Source organism: Ochotona princeps, chromosome 9 (genome assembly GCF_030435755.1).
Source record: "Ochotona princeps isolate mOchPri1 chromosome 9, mOchPri1.hap1, whole genome shotgun sequence".
Lineage (NCBI taxonomy): Eukaryota > Metazoa > Chordata > Mammalia > Lagomorpha > Ochotonidae > Ochotona > Ochotona princeps.
The window spans coordinates 76,758,375-76,778,665 of record NC_080840.1 but is presented as its reverse complement, the minus strand read 5'-3'; the positions used below and the strand labels follow the sequence as shown (position 1 = coordinate 76,778,665).

At 49.1% G+C, this 20,291-nt stretch overlaps 1 protein-coding gene across 3 annotated transcripts in view; it reads left to right on the top strand.

Moving 5' to 3' along the window:
• MAML1 (mastermind like transcriptional coactivator 1) overlaps positions 1–20,291 on the top strand; it is a 48,281-nt gene that overhangs the window by 18,782 nt on the left and 9,208 nt on the right. For 2 of the 3 annotated variants that reach the window (XM_058668817.1, XM_058668816.1), the window contains exon 2: positions 18,861–20,267. In XM_058668817.1, coding sequence (XP_058524800.1) covers positions 18,861–20,267 — 1,407 coding nt within the window. Of the gene's footprint in view, positions 1–14,231; positions 14,632–18,860; positions 20,268–20,291 lie in introns of those variants that run through there. The other variant, XM_058668818.1, reaches the window with a different exon arrangement.

Sequence of the window (20,291 nt, the reverse complement as noted above, 5' to 3'; positions counted from 1 at the left end):
CATATAGCAAGAACACACCAAGTGTCAGTGTCTGTGTCTTTCTTTATCGCCGACTCCACGCACCCTTCCCGAGCTCCGAACTCTCGGCTGGAGCTGGACTCCGGCAGAAAGTCAGATATACAGAGAGGAGGAGAGACGGAGAGGAAGGTCTTTCATCTGCTGCTTCAATCCCCAAGTGATACAATGGCTGGAGCTATGCCTATCAGGAGCCAGGAGCCTCCTCTGGGTCTTCCACATGGGTGCAGGGTCCCAAGGCTTTGGGGTGTCCCTGACTGCCTTCCCAGGCCACAAGCAGGGAGCTGGATGGGAAGTGGGGTCCGCTGGGATAAGATGAGGTCCGCTGGGTAAAGGATCCTGGCATGTGCAAGGCGAGGACTTTTGCCACTAGGCTACTGTGCCCATCCCGCAGTGTAGGTTCTTTAGCAGTGTGGTTTAGGGGAGTCAGTAGCCCACAAACTATCTCTTCTCCTTATTGGGGTTTGAAAGGTTGTGAGTGTTGCTGACTAGCTGACGGTATCAGGGCTTTTTCATTAAGGAGCCCTGAGCTGACTGGGGGTAGTCTACCGTGGACACCAGGGCAGCTGGCTGTGTCACTTACACATATGTGAAGTGCCAGCCTAGGGCTCATGGCATTCAGTTGGATATGCTGAGACATTGTAAGTAGCCCCACTGCCAGGTCGAAATGGCAGTATATTATTTAAGCTACACAACAATTTCAGCATGGTCAGTGTCATAGAAACTGAAACACAGAGGATACCTGGCCAAGGTGGCCAGTGAGGAAGACAGAAGACAACACATTTGTGTTGACTGAATGTCAAGGTCAACAAACACCAGATCAACCAAGTCGTGAAGAAACTGCACCATTGATGTAGTGACAGTCAATGCTCTGAGCAGACCCAGCAGAGAAGAGAACGCATCTATGGAACTAGCTCCTGATTACAGTGATCCGAGGGTTGCCAACAAAATTGGCATCATCTCAGCTGAGTTCAACTGACTACTTCTAAATATGTATTTCCATCACTAAACAATGACAGTAGATCTGATAGTAATCTCAAAGTGTATCCCTTGCCGAAGTGTAACAAGAATGAGCAAAATGAAGTCAGTTTCAGAGAGCGAAGGTGTAAAAAATTAACTGTTATGCACCCTTTTTTTTGCTGTTTTAATAATTTTTTTATTGATTACATTGCATTATGTGACATGGTTTTATAGGCGCTGGGATTCCCCCCACCCCTCCCCAAACCCCCCAAACCCCCACCTATGGTGGATTCCTCCACCCTGTTGCATTACCAGTTCAAATTCAGTTGAGATTCTTTCATTGGAGGCATCTACCAGGCATAAAGTCCAGCATCTTATTGTCCAGATAAGTTCATCAGATGCACCTTTTTTTAAATTTAAAGATCTATTTATTTTTATTGGCAAGACAGATATACAGAGAGAAAGAGAGACAGAAACATCTGTCCACTGGCTCAGTCCCCAGATGGCCACAAAGACCAAAGCTGAGCTGATCCAGAGCCAGGAGCCAGGAGCCTTTTCTGGGTCTCCCACAGGGATGCAGGGTCCTAAGACTTTGGGCCATCCTCAACTGCTTTGCTAGACAACAAGCAGGGATCTGGATGGGAAGTAGAGCAGGTGGGACACAAACTGGCACCCATATCGGATCCCAGTGCTTGCAAGGTGAGGATTTGACCATTAAGCCATCGTGCCAGACCCACACCTCTTAAGCTAGTTCAGGGCAGGGGGAGTGGCAGCTGCCAGGCTAGCCCAGCTTCAGGAAGGTTCTTAGTGCGCTGTGGCCTGCAGGCACCCCACCACAGGCACTTCCCACTGCCAAGGGGTGGGGGATGAAGGGGAGTGTTGTGGGAGTCCGAGAAATGATTAGCTAGATTGTTGGCTAAACCAGCTCTTGCAAAGGTGGACATGAAGCCCAAGAAGGCAGCCAACAAGGGTGAGTCGTCAGACGATAAGTTCAAGGAGAGGGCAAACAGACTGAGGTGGCCAGCCAACAAAGTAAAGAATACGTGCCTGTGGAAGACAGACGGTAAAAATGAGGGGAGCCCAGCCTCTGGCGAAGCAGAAAACAGCAAAGCCAAGGCTGATTAACGCACACATTGTGTGTTATCAGTGGTCCTGTCTCCCTTTCTTGTACAATCCAGAGGAACATATTTGTCCACTATTTTATTTTTTTAGTAGCTCTAGAAATATTTTTTAAAGGTGCAGAAGCCCACCTCATCCCATTTTTTTCAGTGTAAATGATTTTTTTTAAGAGGTGAGATCATTTGCTGGTTGTTTATGTTTTGGTACAACCAGGGACAGTGGTAATTGGAGTAGGGGAGGCTCTGCCTGGGTGTCAGCTTCATATTGCGTAGGTGGGGTGGTTTTCATGTCCTACAGCACATTGCATCCTGAATGGCAATCTGGAGTCATGGTTGTGCATTTCATCTGTCTTGGAGATTTTCAGTTACTTCTTCTGTATTGGTCAGCAGAGCTGTTTTCAACTGGCTAATCCTCCACCTCCAAGTGGAACATTCCCATATACACACTGGTCTGTGTCCTGGCTGCTCCAGTTCCCATCCTGCTCCCTGTTTGTGGTCTGGGAAAGCAACAGAGGGTGGCACGAAGCCTTGGGACCCTACACCCACAGGGAAGAAGCTCCTGGCTCCTGCATTTGGATCAGTTCAGCTCTGACTATCGTGGCCATTTTGGGGGTAAACCAGTAGATGGAAGATCTTTGTCTCTGTCTCCCCTTCTCTCTGTAAATTTTTTTTTTTAATTATGCTGGGCGCCACGTGGTAGCCTAGTGGCTGGAGTCCTTGTCTTGCATGCACAGGGATCCCACATGGGATCCAGCTCACGGTTTGTGGCCTGGGAAAGCAGGTACACGGCAAATGCCTTGGGACCCTACACCTGTGTGGGAGACCTGGAAGAAGCTCGTGGCTCCTGGCTTCAGATTGGCTCGGCTCCATCTGTTGTGGACACTTGGGGAGTGAACCAGTGGACAGAAGCTATCTCTCTGTCTCCTGTCTGTGTATCTGCCTTTCCAATAAAAATCTTTAAAAAGAAAAAATGTGATAAAGTAGTGAAGCAGTTAACAAAATCAACTTCTTGGTTAACTCTGGGAGAGGTGCAGAGAGGGGATTAGGGGCTTGTTTTTAAGATTTATTCATTTTAATTGGAAAGGCAGATTTACAGAGAGAAAGATCTTTCTACTGGTTCACTCCCCAAGTGGCCACAACTAAGCTGATCCAAAGCAAGAAGCCAAGAGCTTCTTCTGGGTCTCCCACGCAGGTGCAGAATCCCAAGACTTTGGGCTGTACCCTGCTGCTTTCCCAGGCCACAGGCAGGGAGCTGGATGGCAAGTAGAGCAGCCAGGACACAAACTGGTGCTAATATGGGATCCTGGAGCATGTAAAAATGAAGACTGACCGCTAGGTTACTATACTGACCCAAAATCAGAAATTTTAAGGAGGCTTGTCAAATTACATTGGTGTGTGTGTTTTGCCTAGCGTATTATTAACATACACACTTTAAGCAAGGTGGGGAGGCTGAGGTTGACATGTTTAACCTCCAGGGTGACGCCAGTTCTGCTGGTCCTAGAGCTATGTTTTGAATACCAAAGCTCTAAGATGCTGAGGCCATTGTTTGTTAACTTGACTACTGGAGGTGTGGTGTTATTACATTTTACATTATTACTTGTGTATGTATGCAAGACGCTTTTCGCCTATAAAATGGAAAATTTAGTGTGAGAAAGATAAATAAAATGGTAAACCTGAAGAGTTAAGCATTCCAAAGCATAAAAGCCCTGATACTGTGTCAAAATTCTCCTGGGAAACAACCAGTGGAGTGTATACACCCCCAGTTGGCTCAGTGTGCATCCACGAGTCAGCTAACTACAGGGTAGAGGTACCTGGAAAAAAAAAGTTGCACCTTATTAAACATGTATAGTAGACTGGTTGGTTGTTTTTTGTGTTGTTTATTTGCCTATTCACTGTTCCCTACACAATACAGTATAGCTATTTAGGTATTGTAGGTTATCTAAGGTGAGATTTTAAAATATGAGAGGTTATGCATGGGTTCTATGCAAATATAGCACTTCTGTGTCGCTGTCCCGCAGCGATGGACTTGGTGCACGGAGCCGATAATAACACACGTGGACCCTGACTGATGGTCAAAGCCGTAGTTTATTAGAGGCATCAAACTTTATACACTGAGGGCCATATAGGATAAGGGAGGAAGTATTGAGCTCATCAACAAAACCATCAGTGCTTTTGTTTGAAACTCTTTTGTCTTGTATATTCCACAGGATGTTCTCATGTACATACTCTCCACTCAACTGTTCTTATGCAAATGATATCCAATAAGGTATACAAAAGGTAGCCATTTGGTTATTCTTCTCCAAATATTATCCAACCAACTGTAATCCTGTGCTCACTGACCTTCTAGGGTCACAATGTCCTCCTACACTTCTGTTTTGGTTTAAGACTTATTTTGTTGGGCCCAGCAGCGTGGCCTAGCGGCTAAAGTCCTCGCCTTGAAAGCCCCGGGATCCCATATGGGCGCCGGTTCTAATCCCAGCAGCTCCACTTCCCATCCAGCTCCCTGCTTGTGGCCTGGGAAAGCAGTCGAGGACGGCCCAAAGCTTTGGGACCCTGCACCCATGTGGGAGACCCAGAAGAGGTTCCAGGTTCCTGGCTTCGGATCGGCACGCACCGGCCGTTGTGGCTCACTTGGGGAGTGAATCATCAGACGGAAGATCTTCCTCTCTGTCTCTCCTCCTCTCTGTATATCTGACTTTGTAACAAAATAAATAAATCTTTAAAAAAAAAAAGAGTTGTTTATTTTGTTTATTTGAGAGGTAGAGTTAAAAGGGGGAAAAAAACAGAGATCTTCTGTTTGTTGATTCATTCTCCAAATTGCCACAACTGCCAGGAATGGGCAAGACTTGAAGCCAGGAGGCTGGAACTCCATCCAGGTCTCTCCCATGTGGCTGGCAGGTATCCAGGTACATGGAATGTCTTCCACTGCTTTCCCAAGGTGATTAACAGGGCACTGGATTCAAAGTGGAGCATCCCGGACTTGAACCAATGCTGGCATCTCATATGGTGGATTAATGTGGCCTGCCACAACATCATCCCCCAACTCGAGCATCCGAGGATTTTGTTATCTGTGCCAGTCCTGGAACAGTCTTTGAATTCCAGGGCACAGCTGCAGAAATTCCCATGTGTATTCTTGATTACAGGCAAGGAAGTGGCATCCCTGGTTCTCCAGACTGATGAGTCCTTAGTCTGCAGTTGTCAAGCTGGAGGAGCTGTGGTGTGGTCCCCATGCAGCTCCGAGCTCTAGGTGGGCAGATTCTAGGTTGCCTGTTCTTCTGTTCAGGTCCTCAGTGACAGGAAATCCATTCAAATCTGGCAGGACAGTTCAGTTTTTAATTTATTCAGAGACCTCTCACAGATATTCTTAGAGTCACAGTGAGCCAGTTATCTGGGCATCCTGTGACCTATTCAAGTTGACCAAAAACCAGCCATAAAATCCCACAACAAGAAACTAGCACTTGATCCCATGCTCTGTGGAGAGTCACATAAAAGATTTAAGTAATGATGATGATTAATTTGTTTATTAGCTACTATCTTTGCACTCATGTAGAGGGCAGAATAAAATGAGAATGGGTAGAGAAGGGCTGGCAGTAAGGAGGCCAATTAAGAAGTAAGGAGACTGGGCCCGGCAGCGTGGCCTAGCGGCTAAAGTCCTCACCTTGAAAGCACTGGGATCCCATATGGGCGCCGGTTCTATTCCCGGCAGCTCCACTTCCCATCCAGCTCCCTGCTTGTGGCCTGGGAAAGCAGTTGAGGATGGCCCAAAGCTTTGGAACCCTGCACCCGCGTGGGAGACCCGGAAGAGGTTCCAGGTTCCCGGCATCGGATGGGCGGGCATCGGATTGGCGCGCACCGGCCTGTTGCGGCTCACTTGGGGAGTGAAACATCGGATGGACGATCTTCCTCTCTGTCTCTCCTCCTCTCTGTATATCCGGCTTTCCAGTAACAATAAATCTTAAAAAAAAAAAAAAAAAGGAGACTTACCATGTACGTATGTTCAAACACAATAAAAAGGACAATAAAATGCAGAGGAGGGACTGTGGAAACAGAGGAAAAGACCAGGCTCCAGAGATGCCAACATGGAAAAATAGGCAGGATGTGGTGAATAATTGGGAATTTAGAGGAAATGTGTGGAGTTAAGGTTAAAATAAAAATTTCTGATTGAGGCCTGGCGGTGTGGCCTAGTGGCTAAAGTCCTCGTCTTGAACGTGCCGGGGTCCCATATGGGTGCCGGTTCTAATCCTGGCAGCTCCACTTCCCATCCAGCTCCCTGCTTGTGGCCTGGGAAAGCAGTCAAGGACGGCCCAAAGCTTTGGGACCCTGCACCCATGTGGGAGACCTGGAAAAAAGTTCCTGGTTCCCGGCTTCCTATCGGCTCAGCCCTGGCCGTTGCGGCTCACTTGGGGAGTGAATCATCGGATGGAAGATCTTCCTCTCTGTCTCTCCTCCTCTCTGTATATTTGACTTTGTAGTAAAAATAAATAAATCTTAAAAAAATTTCTGATTAAAAAAAATTCGTTTTCATTTGAAAGAGATCTTCCTTCTGTAAGTTCACTCCTCATGCTTGCAACACCCAGGCCTGCACTAGGCTTGAACCAGGAGCTTAAAAATCCTTGTGGGTCTCCCCAAGGTCACAGGGCCTCCCAGGCTGGGTTCATACCTGCTGTCTCCTGGTGTGCAGGTCAGCAGGACTGAACCTGAGTATAACAGCTGGAACACAGTCCCGGCCTCCCAGCAGGGGTGTGGCAGCGAACTGAACTCTCAGGAGAGCCCGTGCCATGCTAGGGAGTGCTGAGGAGTTGGATTTAGTCTTGCAGGCACCAGTGGGTGGCTTTGGCCAGGCAGCTGAGTGATACAGTACTCAGTCCACAAGGGCACAGAGCACAGTCCCTGTGGAGATTCCTCTCAGGTGTCCTGTGGGTGCCAGACCGCTGTGTGGGAGTCTCCCTCACAGCTTGCCTCTGAGTGCCCCTTTTAGCCCAAATGAGTATAGCCCTTCTGCACTTTGGTCATTGACTTTTGGTTAACTTTTTTGGTTAAAGAATGTTTAGAATTCATTTCCTAAGTTTTATGGTACAACTTGGGTACATATGTGCAGCCTTTTTGAGTCACAGTGCCCACTGTGCCAGTCTGCCCACCTGGAACCATGAAGCTGCAGGAGCATCCCTGCTGGGAATCCCTGCTGGGAATCCCGCTCCCAGCTGATGGGCCTGGGAAAGCAGCAGGAGGTGGAGTTAGTGCTTGGGTCCCTGTCCCCATGTGAAAGGCCTGGATGGATTCCGGACTCCTGGCTTCAGCCTGGCACAGCCTTGGCTGTGGCAGCCATGTGGGGAACACACCAACAAATGGAAAATTTCCATGTCTCTCTCTCTGTGACTGTGCTTTTCAAATGATTAAATATGGTTTTCGGGGGAGAGGGGGAATAAGACCTAATTGGCTGTCACTGCATATTCACAAACACGCGCTAACATTGCTTTTGAACCACACGTGCCTTTACTGTCTGCTCTTGCCTCGACTTGTTCTCACTAAGCTTGGTTTTCTTCTTTGTGAAATGGAGGCGACAGTATCTGCCATTGCAAGGTGTTTCTGCCTGACACAGTGCTTAGTGAATGACTGCCAAGGTAGACATCTAGCACCGGTTTGATTGCCACTTAGGATGCCACATCCTGTATTGGAGTGTTTGATTTAAGCCCCAGCTGTTCTACTTGGGAACCAGCTTATTGCTGAACACATCCTGGAAGTCAGTGGGGAAGTAGCTGACCAGAGACTGGATGCGGGGGGTCAGTTTCCTATTAGTGAATCAAGTCTGGTGCTGGAAGGATAGAGGTGAATGAGGGTGTTTCCTGTGCCTGAGCTGGCAGACAAACACCAGAGGTAAGCCACATGTGTGGTATGATTTTAGGTGTCACGGTGGAGAGCTGTGGCAAACTGCAGCCGCTCTGGACATGGAGTGGGACTTAGTAGGCCCTGCATGCTGTACTGTTGCATGTTGTTGCTTGCAGAGCTTCCTGGATGAGCAGAACCACCTGTCTGCCTACCTCCCTTAACCCAGTGCCCTTTAAGGCAGATGGTGTGGCCCCTACTGCTGCCTGCTGAATCTCACTATGCCCTAACCACATGAGCTGCTCGGAACACTCCCCTCGCAGACACCCTGCCAACCCTGCCGTCTAACTTCCCCTGCTGCTTCTCAGCTATAGAATGTAGTACCTTCTCATCAGCTCTGCCACTTTCTGGTCCAAGTCCTCATTTCTTCGTCTTGGATAGCTGCCTCCTCTTTGTCCCTGTCGGTGGTTGCCCTCTTCCAGTGTGCTCTCTGTCCCTGTTGATCTTGTCCCTCCACCCAGATGCTTGCACACGCTTCCCTGCTCACTCAAGTTGCAGTCTGTCACACTTGTCCCTCCCATCTGTCTTTCCTATGTCACTGTATCTTCATGGTCTTCCCTGCCTGCTGTGTTCCAGCCACCGGCCACCTCCCTGATGATCAGCTCCTACCAGGCTGTTGCCCAGACCTGTGTGCTGTTGTCTCAGCCTGGGTCTTCCAGCAGTGTTAGCATGGCTCCCTCTCATCTCCTAAGGTTTGAGAGCACACTTCACCCTCAGAGGCCTTGCGCGAGTGTCTTAGTTAAAATTAGAAGCCCCACAAGCTTCCTCTCAGTGCTGTCTAGAAAGTACTTCCCTGCTGGCCCTGCGGGACGGAGTTCTGCCTATGTTGCTTCCTGCTGCCTCCCCACGGCCCAGGGAGTGGCCGGTTCAAACAGCTCCCAGTGGATCTTAAAAGTTCAGTGAGAGAATGAGGAGTTTGTAAGAAAGGGTCAGTCTGGGCCCGGCGGCATGGCGTAATGGCTAAAGTCCTTGCCTTGAATGCCCCGGGATCCCATATGGGCGCCAGTTCTAGTCCCAGCAGCTCCACTTCCCATCCAGCTCCCTGCTTGTGGCCTGGGAAAGCAGTTGAGGACGGCCCAATGCTTTGGGACACTGCACCCGTGTGGGAGACCCAGAAGAGGTTCCTGGTTCCTGGCTTCGGATCGACGCAGCACCGGCCGTTGTGCTCACTTGGGGAGTAAATCATCGGACGGAAGATCTTCCTCTCTGTCTCTCCTCCTCTCTGTATATCTGACTTTGTAATAAAATAAATAAATTTAAAAAAAAAAAAGGGATAGTCACCCAAGAGGTCAAGGACTGAGCCGGGCACACACTGAGGAGAATGAGAGCAAGAGGCAGATTGGAGTATGCCCCTCTGACACGAAGGCCAAGAGACCAGGTAACAGCTGAGTGTGTACGTTAGGCGTGAGGGATCACAATTTGGGAAATATATACCCAGTGGATGCTTGTATCCTGCCCTCTGCCACACTGTCCCCGGGTGTGCAGAGAAATGTCCTGGGGAGATGACCCTGCCATCCTGAAAGGAACCTGTCTGTGAAAGGACAGCCTGCCAGGAATGACCTCGGAGGTAAAAACAGATCCGGAGAGAATGTGTGGATGTTGAGGGAGGGAGACCTTCAGAGAAGGAAGGAGTGGCTCAGTGCCCTGTGAAGGGGGTGCAGCTGGAAAAGGACCCAGCCAGTGGCCTGGGTGAGTGTGCCAGAGAACCGTGTGTGGAAACACTGGGAAGTGAAGGGAGAGGGTAAGCCGGACAGTGAGAAGTTAGCAGATGCCCAGTTCATGGTTGTGAAGTGCTTCACAGCCACCTCAGGAAGTAGTTGTAACTTCCCTCTCCAACATGCCCTCACCTTCCACCCACTCCTAAATGAGGAACCAACACTGTTCTACATGTTAAGTACTTTGCCTGTGAGCACATGCAGCTAATATGCGAACGGTTATGGCTGTCCACTGTGCTAAAGGGTAGAATAGGCTGGGGATTAAAAGATGGAAAGTATAGGGCCTGAAACTCAAGATACGCAAGTCCACACTGTACCACCTGACTGCAGCTCCTGGAGTTCTGGCTCCTGGCTGCAGCTCTCTACTGTTTGCAGACCCTGGCAGGCAAAGGGGATGGCTCATGTGATTGAGTTCTTGCTTCCCATGTGAGAAACTTTTTTTTTTTATTAATCATTTTTTTTTAATTGGAAAGGCAGATCAGATTTACAGAGAGAAGGAAAAACAGAAAGCTCTTCCATCTGCTGGTTCACTCCCCGGGTGGCTGCAGTGGCCAGAGCTGAGCCGATCCAAAGCCAGGAACTTGGAGCTTCTTCCAGGTCTCCCAAGCGGGTGCAGTGTCCCAATGCATTGGGCCATTTTCCACTGCTTTCCCAGGCCACAAGCAGGGAGCTGGATGGGAAGTGGAGCTGCTGGGATTAGAACCGGCACCAATATGGAATCCCAGTGCGTTCAAGACGAGGACTTTAGCCACTAGGCCACAGCACCGGGCCTGATTTTTTGTTTTAACGTGTGGTAATGATGTTGTGGTTATTTTTTAAAGAGCTTTTATGTTTTAGAGAAGTGTTTAAGGAAAAAATGTGATTCTTAGGCAAGCCAGGAAACAAGCAAGGTATGTAGGAGACGGGCTCTGGCTTTGGTGATTGAGCTTGTTCTTCTCTGTATGTGTGTAAATCTTCCGTAATAAGGGGGTTGTTTATGTTTGAAGATGCAGGGGAATTTGAATACTGCTGGGATTTTGGGTGAATTTTTATTTTGAATTTTATGGTACAATTCCATAGAGTCTGGTATCTCCCCCCCCCCGCCAAATTCCCATCTTCCCACTGATTCCCCGATATTGTTACAATAGTATAGTCCTTTATAAGAAGTCATAATTCCATTAGTCTGTCTAAGTGTGCTCTGACGCTGCTGGTACAGACAACGTCAGGCAATCTGGCATCCCATTGTCTAGATATGTCCAACAATTTCATTGGGAGTCCATCTTTGATTTGGAAGTAGGGATGTGTATTACACTATCTTCACATCTGTGTGTGGTAGTCTGTATTACTCCATCACTATACATTCCCTTAAATGAGAAGCCACAAAATAAGATCAACAACAGGTATGAAGTTAACAACAACAGAATTATAGCACCATGGAGTTGAAAAAAACGCAGCACTGAATAACCAGCACATGGGTGACGAAAGGAAAACACAAAAGCAGTTTGCATGGTGGTTTCCTTATATTAGAACATGTGGAATTTGTCGGTTTTGGATTGACTCATTTCACTGAACATAATGGTCTCTCGTTGGAATCATCTAGTTGCAAGTGGTACAATTTCATTCTTTTTAATGGCTGAATAATATTCCATGGAATAGATGTGCCAGTTTCTTTAATCTTCTTTGGACACACATCTAGGTTGTTTCCATGTCTTTGCTATTGTAGGTTTGTGCTGCTGTAAATATAGGATTGCAGATCCCCTTCTCATATGCAGATTTCAGTTCATATTCCTAGCAGTGGGATAGCTGGGTCATATGACAAATTTATGTGCAATTCTCCAAGCACTCTCCATACTGATGTCCATGGTGGCTGTACTAGCCTACACTCCCACCAGCAGTGAAGAAGGATACCATTCTCCTCACGTCCACGCCAGCAGGTATTGTTAGTAGAGTTCTGAATGTAGACTGATCTCACTGGAGTTAGGTGGTACCTCAACGTGGTTTTCATTTGTGTCTCCCTGACAGCTAGGGAGCCTGAGCATCTTTTCATATGTCTGTTAGCCATTTGAATCTGTTCTTGTGAAGAATGTTCGTTTCCTTTGCCCATTTTTTTTTCACAGGGTTTTTTGTTAGTTTGTTTTACTGTGTCTGGGTTTCTGAAGTTCTGTGTAAATCCTGGACCCGCACCTGTCCCCTGTCACTTCTTTTCTAAGAAGTTTTTCCCCATTACTATTTCTTGGAGTGTGCTTCCTATGTTTTCCTTTAATAGTTGAATGGTTTCTGGGTGTAGATTTAGGTCCTTGAACCATTTAGAGCTGATTTTTGTATACTGTGACAGGTGTGGGTCTCAGTTTTAATTCTGTAAGCTGCTATCCACTTGTCCCAAGCATTTTTGAAGACCAGGCTTTTTACCCAGGTTAGGGAAGTTTTCATTTATTATTTCATTGAATACACCTTTAATCCCAGCTTCTCTTTCTGCACCTTCAGGAATTCCTATAACTTTTATGTTGGGCCTTTTAATGGTATCTTAATTATTGGATACTTTTTTTTAGCTTGGCCCAGCTCTGCTTCAAGCTGTTTGTTTCTCCCTGATGACAGGAAATTCTGAGATTCTTTCTTCTGCTTCATTCATCCTATTTTGGAGACTCTCCACTGTAGTTTTAATTTGTTCCATTGTATTCTTAACTTCTGAAATATCTGCCTTTATTTGATTCATTCCCTGTGTGACATATTCCTTAAAGTCCTTGAACTCCTGTATTATGTGCTTCTCATTATTGGTCAGAAGCTTTATAATGAGTTTTTGAATTCTTTGTCCCCATTTTTTCATTGTCTTCCTCAGTTAACTCTGAGGGTGGTAGAGGCTTTTGTTCCTTTGCAGGAGAGTCTTCAGTAACATTCACTGTGCCTCTGTCTCTTCTTTTACCTTTTGTCATTGCAATTCTGGTTGGCAGATTGTTCCCCTTAATGCAGGTTTCTAAGATATACAGGTCTACAGGTCAGTTTTTATGTTCAGTTAGTTTCCCCAATTAGGAAGACACCAGCTGTCCTAAATAACTGGTTTGTCGGCAGCGCTGATTTTGTCCACACGTGCTAGCCATTAAATCTGAGTGCCACCTGGAGTTATTTTGGGTGGAGTTTGTAGAGTGCCACAATGGAACTATTTTTTTCTGGGGAGCCTGTGCAGTGTTCTAAGCTGGAAGTAATTTTGTTCCCAGCTTAGCTCTTGGGCAGCCCAGCTGTCCTCGCTTCAGTCTAACAGTGCCTGATCCTGTGAAAATGACTTCTAAGCTGTACTGACTTAGTGCATGTGCCTTTTACCACTGCTTCTCCTAATCTCTGAGCTCTTGCCCCACCCTGCAAGGTGGCGCCCGGCAGGGCATCGACATAGATCCACGGCTGTTGGCTGTCAGATGCAGGGACCACACAGACCCTACAGGATATGAGGCTGGCGCTGCTTTCCCTGTCAGCTTAGCTTTGTTTGATTAGCTAAAAATGAGCCTACTCTAGGCCCTCCCTTGTAATCTGCACTCTGCCCCACTACACAAGATGGTACCTGACAGGGCACTGCTGGAGCATCAAAGCTGCTGACTTTCATTTCTGGGGACCACACAGACCCTGCAGGACACGAAGCTGGCGCTGCCCTCCCCATGAGATCAGCTCTGTGCTAGCAGTCAGAAGTGAACCCACTGTGGGCCATCCCCTCAACTCTGCACTCATGCCCCCCAAACAAGATGGCGCCTAATCTCTGAGCTGTCAGTCCCATCGTGCCACTGGTCTCCCCTGTGAAATCTGCTCTTTCTCCGCTCATTGCTGGGCCAAACTATAGAGCTGGATTGGCAGATCTCGGACTGCATTTGCCTCCTGAGCTCTCTGTGCAAACCCAGGGTCCCACCTGGCTGCCACAGGAGCCAAGCTGCACCCGTCTCTGGATCCCTGGCTATCACTGGTGTCCAGATCACCACTTGCCAGCCACTGGTGGGTTTTTTTGTTCACTGCAACACCGCTCCACTGTGGCCGCTTCCTCCCCATGTCCAGGGGGTCTCCAGGTACCCCTCTGCCAGCTGCCTGACCTCTGTCTTTTCCTGTAATCTTGAAGCTCCTTGTGCTTCACCCTGTCTGATTCTCCATCATCCCAAACGTGTCTACACCCTATCTTAACACGCCATCTTGCCTTCCTCATGGAGTATTTTTACATACTGAAAAGTGATGTCTCAGGCTTGTTACGTTGTCCAGTCGACAGGGAGGGGCAAAGGAAAAGACTTAGGGGCTGGCATGGTGGCTTAATTGGCAAATCCTCCACCTTCAAGTACCAGCATCCCGTATGAACACTGGTTCCTGTTCCAGCTGCTCCACTTCCCATCTAACCTCCCTGCTTATGGCCCGGAAAGGCGATAGAGGATGGCCCAAAGCCTTGGGACCCTGCAAGCGCCTAGGAGATCTGGAAGAAGCTCCTCGCTTCAGATCAGCTCAGTTCCAGCCATTGCAGCCACTTAGGGAGTGAACCAGCAGACAGAAATTCTTTCTGTTTCTCCTTTTCTTTGTTAAGTCTGCCTTTCCAATAAAAATAAAATAAATCTTTCAGAGCAAATTTTTGTGGGCAACTTGCTGCACTGGAGCTTTCATCGTGTTGGGGCTGTGCCAAGGGGCCTCCACCAGTGGGAGTTTGAGTGCTCTCCCTCCTGGGCTGCTGCGCTGTGGCTCAGGGATTACGCCAGGCTGTTGGGAGTTCTAGTCACAGGCAGTTGCTGGTTCTGATACTTGTTTTCCTTTAAGTATTTTACAAAGAGTTGGTTTTGGCCCTGGCTGGTAGGGTTTCATGGTAGCCCGGCTTGTTTCTGGGCAAGGATGCCATTGTGGTCTCCTGTGTCTCCCTAGGCGTGGGGTGCACTTTAAGATGCTGACTCATGACTGGCCTGCCGCTGAGGCAGTTTCCAAGCACATTCCTCTTCAGGGTCCTTTGGAAGGTGAGCTGAGATCCTGAATTAACGGGGGTAAATCAGTGGGAATCAGTGGCATGTCCCCACAGTGCTTGAACCTTAGCAAAGTATCAAGTTGCTGTTTGTTGTATGTATTGTTTGTGTTCTCAGATCATTGAAACTGTGAATGCTGTGTGGAAGTGGTTGAGGAGAGGGTCTGTTCCAGCCACATCAGGATTCCCAGGTGAACATCAGAGAGCGGGCACAGCTCATGGGAAAGGGGAGAGTGGCTTGGAGTTTGATTGAAGTTACTGATATTAAATGCAGGAGTCCTGGTTTTCTGTGCTCCACCCTATACTTTTCACTGGGGTGAGCTGAGTGCAGCATGGGTGTGGCTGCAGAACTGGTGGAGTGTTCTGCTGGACTAGTGCCTGGAGGACACAGGAATGAGAAACCTAGCTCAGGACTAGAGACAGAGCAGCCAGGAGCTATTGAAGGGCTTTGGAGGACAGGATCATGCTGCCAGACTCACTTCCCATGCCGTCCCTCATACTGAGTGTGCAGGGCTGGTGGGTGGGGTGGCAACAAAATCAGCTCTAAGGAGCCGGGTGTTTGGTACCACAATTCAGTATGGGATGCTGTGCCTGGTTAGAGGCCCAGTTACTCCACTTCGATTCTAGATTCATGCTAATGCTCACCCTGGGAGGCAACAGATGTTGGCTTAAGAACTTGGGACCCTGGCACCCAGGTGGAAGACCTGGATTTAGTTCCAGGCTCATGGCTTGAGCCTGTCCAGTCTTTGCTATTGTGAGCATTTAGGGAGTGAACCAGCAAGTGGAGGCTCTGCTTCTGTCCTCTCTCTCTGCCTTTCAGATAAAATCAAAATTTTTTTAGTTGTCTTTAGCATAGAAAAATAATTCCAGTGAAGGGAGATCAGTTTTGGTGAAAGAACAGTAGGAGATTTCAGTAAATGCTAGGGTGGTAGACTTAATGGAACATGGTACTGCTTGGTTAACAGGAACAAAGGTACGGACACAGAGGACCCTCATTTCTGCCTTACATGGCTTGGTGACTCATAGTGACCTTTGAGACATAAACAGAGAAAGAATAGCAGAGCTGGAAGCAGCTGACTTGGCCTCTGTTGGACAACTTCTGCACTGTGTGTGTGGACCTGCAGAGGTGGGTGGCATAGGGGTGGGCATTGAGTTACAGGTGAGTGTTGGCACTGTGTAGCTCCCACAGTCTCTGCTCTTCATCCTAATAAAGGTGCCAGGACCATCAGGTGGGCACTTCTGGGAGGAATCAACCAGGAAATAAGATAGCGGGTAACCACAGTAAGATGACAGGTGGGCAACTTAACAGATGAGTCACCCCTAGAGAGATCAGAGGGAAGAAGTGTTCTGGGCAGGAGGGGGCGCTTTGAGCAGTGTAAAGCCTGGTGACCAGAGTGTGAATAGTCCTGCATCCAGGTCCCTCTTTTTTTTTTTTTTTTTTTTTAAGGTTTATTTATTTTTATTGGAAAGTCAGATATACAGAGAGTAGGAGAGACAGAGAGGAAGATCTTCCATCCGATGATTCACTCCCCAAGTGAGCTGCAACGGGCCGATGTGCGCCGATCCGATGCCGGGAACCAGGAACCTCTTCCGGGTCTCCCAAACAGGTGCAGAGTCCTAAGGCTTTGGGCCGTCCTCGACTGCTTTCCCAGGCCACAGGCAGGGAGCTGGATGGGAAGTGGAGCGCCGGGATTAGAACCGGCGCCCTATGGGTTCCCGGCATGTTATCACACTGGGCCCCAGGCCCCTCTTAAGTTTGTTCTGAGTGTCATGTTCAGTGTTCAGAGTTCCAGTGAAGAGAGACAGGAGGCACTGGCAGGACTGCTCCTGTGTTCCACAGCCACTTGTGCCAGCTCAGAGTGGAAGAGTGCCGGGGGTTGATTGGTTTGTTTTTGGTGGGTTTGACCACAGAGCACTCTGGGGTTGCAGCAGTGAATAATTAAAGAGACAGATGGAAGCTAAGGCTGCTCTCCTTAGAGACCTAGTGTAGAGACAGTGATTGAGTGATCACACGAGGTGCCTATTCAGCTGCATTTGAATGGCAAAAGAGCCTAGAACCCCTCTCCCAGAGTAGAGCATGGCATTGACCGTGGAGGGCAGTGCCTGCTTGGGGAGTTCCAGCAGGCTCAGGGGTGGGGCATCTTCAAGCTCCCTTATCACTTTACAGCCCCTAACTTTTAACCTGTTGGAGTGGTTTTCCTGTGTGTGCTGTAAATTCCTGAGGATTAGGTCAGGGTTTACTCATCTTTGCTTCCCCTGGAGTGCCCTGTGCATGTCAGACATGCCTGCAAATGCTCACGGCGTAAAATCTGCCAGGGTACCACATCCTACACTCCACAGCCTACCTGCATTTCCAGTTACATTTTCTGAGTAGTTTAGAAAACAGCCTGGTGTTTCTTTTAGCTAAAAACAGCCTACACTACAAAGTTGAATCCTTGCTTTGGAACGTGTTTGCAGCTGTTTGTGTGTGGATATTGGAAGAGGGAGTGGCAGTGGTTACAATTATTAGGACAAAGGAAGATTTTGTTACTAATCTAGACGGCCAGCTGACTCATCAAGGGCCTGCACTCTTTTCCATCTGGGTTCATAGACAGCCCAGACCTGGTACTGTGCAAAAAGAGAAAATAATAGGAAAATGATCCAGGAAGTAGTAACACCTTATTTTTTATTTCTTCTGATCAGTTGGATTTGAAAGTTATCTCAAAGAAACAGATTTAACAGTTAAGAAATGAGACATTTGGGCCCAATGGTTCAGTGCCCAAATTCTTACCTTGCCTGTGCCAGGATCCTATATGGATGCTGGTTCGTGTCCAGGCTGCTGCACATTCCACCCAACTCCCTTCTTATGACCTGAGAAAGTGGAAGGATGGTCCAAAGCCTAGGGACTCTGCAGCTGTGTGGGAGACCCGGCAGAAGCTCCTAGCTTCAACTTGGTCAACTTCAGCCATTGTAACCATTTGCAGAGTAAACCAGTGGATGGGAAAAATCTTTCTTATTGTCTCTCCTCCCTGTAAATCTAATCTGCCTTTCCAATACAAATAAATTATATGAAATAGCATGGGCAAAGCCTCATGATTAGGGCCTTTCCAGCTGTTTCCTCTCTTCTCTTTAGAAAAAAAAAAAAAAAGAAGAAATGAGACAATTTTGAGATGGGTGGGGAAAAAATGGGAACATTAAGAGTGGGGATTTTGGGCCCGGTGGCATGGCCTAGCGGCTTAAAGTCCTCGCCTTGAAAGCCCCAGGATCCCATATGGGCGCCGGTTCTGGTCCCAGCAGCTCCACTTCCCATCCAGCTCCCTGCTTGTGGCCTGGGAAAGCAGTCGAGGACGGCCCAAAGCCTTGGGACCCTGTACCCATGTGGGAGACCCGGAAGAGGTTCCTGGTTCCTGGCATCAGATCAGCGCGCATCGGCCCGTTGTGGCTCACTTGAGGAGTGAATCACTGGACGGAAGATCTTCCTCTCTGTCTCTCCTCCTCTCTCTGTATATCTGACTTTGTAATACAAATAAATCTTAAAAAAAAAAAAAAAAGACTGTGTTAGGCAGGTGTGAGTTCCAGCCAACCCAGCCTCCATGCATGGAGTTCGCTGAATTCTACAAATAGAGAGTTGGGGGAAATGGCCAGGTTCAGGTACACAGAATTTAGGTTTCCAGCGATGACCTCACAGCTGCACGTGTGTCCTCTGGCTCCACTCTGAGAATATTGCTGCCACATCTCAGTCCATCTCCCTTGCTGTGACAGAACACCTGAGCCTGTGTCATTTATAGAGAATAGGTTTATTTTGCTTGTAGTTGGGAGTCCACAACCAGGTGGGTGCATCTGCTCGGCTTCAGGCGAGGGTCTTGTGTTGCTTCCTGCATTGCAGAAGAATGAAAGGGCATGTGCCAAAGAGGTAAAACCCAAGGGGTCCCCTTACTTTACCGCAGTCTGCTCTCAGTACAGCTAGTCCAGGCCTGTGAGGGCAACGGCTCAACCGCCATCCGTTCAGAAACGCCGCGTTAGGAAGCGAAGCTGCATGTAAGTTTGGTGTGTAGCATCAGGCTCATCATATCCTGAAGAGCCCACTGCCAGTCTAGGGACACAGACGAGATGGGTGTGGCTTCCAGGCATGGAACTGTTGAGGGGAGTGGGGATGTGTTCCCAGGGCAGGCAGAGCCCGCAGGTGAGCACTAAGGGTATGGGCAGGTGCTGTGTAACTGAGTCACCCTTTGTGATGTCTTCTAGCATCTCCATGACACGGTGAAGAGGAACCTTGACAGCGCCGCCTCCCCACAGAACGGAGACCAGCAGAACGGTTATGGAGATCTTTTTCCCGGGCACAAGAAGACCCGCCGGGAGGTCCCCCTGGGCGTTGCCGTCTCTGCCAACGGACTGCCCCCCTCCTCCCCTCTGGGCCAGCCTGACAAACCCCCTGGAGGTGATGCTGTGCCAGCCAGCGGGAAGCACTCCATGGGGCTGGACTCCATCAACAAGAAGTGTTTGGCTGACACGAGCCTCCACCTAAACGGAGGCAGCAACCCCAGCGAGGCATTTGCTCTAAGCCTGGGAAAAGAGCTGAAGCAGGAACCTGTAGACGATCTGCCCTGCATGATCTCTGGGACCGGGGGCGCCATATCACAGAACAACCTCATGCCTGACCTCAACCTCAACGAGCAGGAATGGAAGGAGCTGATCGAGGAGCTCAACAGGTCTGTGCCCGACGAGGACATGAAGGACCTGTTCAATGAGGACTTCGAGGAGAAGAAGGACCCGGAGTCTTCCGCTTCTGCCACTCAGGCTGCCCTGGCCCAGGACATCAACATTAAGACGGAATTCTCGTCGGCACCCTTCGAGGAGGAAGAGCTAGGCTCTCAGCAAGTGAGGTCCGGGTCTGCAGGACAGACCTTCCTGGGGCCTTCGTCTGCCCCCGTGAGCACAGATACCTCCAGCCTCGGAGGCTCCCAGACTCTGTTCCACACCTCTGGGCAGCCCGGGACAGACAACCCCAGCCCAAACCTGATGCCAGCATCAGCCCAGGCCCAGAATGCACAGAGGGCCCTGGCAAGCGTGGTGTTACCTGGCCAGGGGCCAGGAGGGGCCTCAGAGCTGTCATCTGCTCATCAGCTCCAGCAGATCGCTGCTAAACAGAAGCGGGAACAGATGCTCCCGAACCCACAACAGGCCACTCAGGCTCCAGCCCCAGGCCAGATGTCCACGTGGCCACAGGCAGGGCCTTCCCACAGTCCTTTAGATGTTGCTTATCCCATGGAGAAGCCCGCCAGCCCTCCCAGCTATAAGCAAGACTTCCCTAACCCCAAACTGCTCATGATGAGCAAGAGCTCCCCGCGGCCCGGAGGCCCCTATCTGCAGCCCAACCACGTAAGCCTGCTGAGTCACCAGCCGCCAAACGGCTTGAATCAGAACTCAGTGCCTAGCCAGGGCTCGGTGCTGGACTATGGCAACACGAAGCCCCTCTCTCACTACAAGGCAGACTGCGGGCAGGGCGGGCCCGGCTGCAGCCAGAGCAAGCCAGGCCTCATGGCTTACCTTCCCCAGCAGATGCCGCCTCTGAGTAATGAGCAGAATCCTTTGTTTATGATGAAACCAAAGCCAGGAAATATGCCCTTCCGATCTATGGTTCCACCCGGCCAGGTGAGTGTGTTCCCGCTTTCTCCC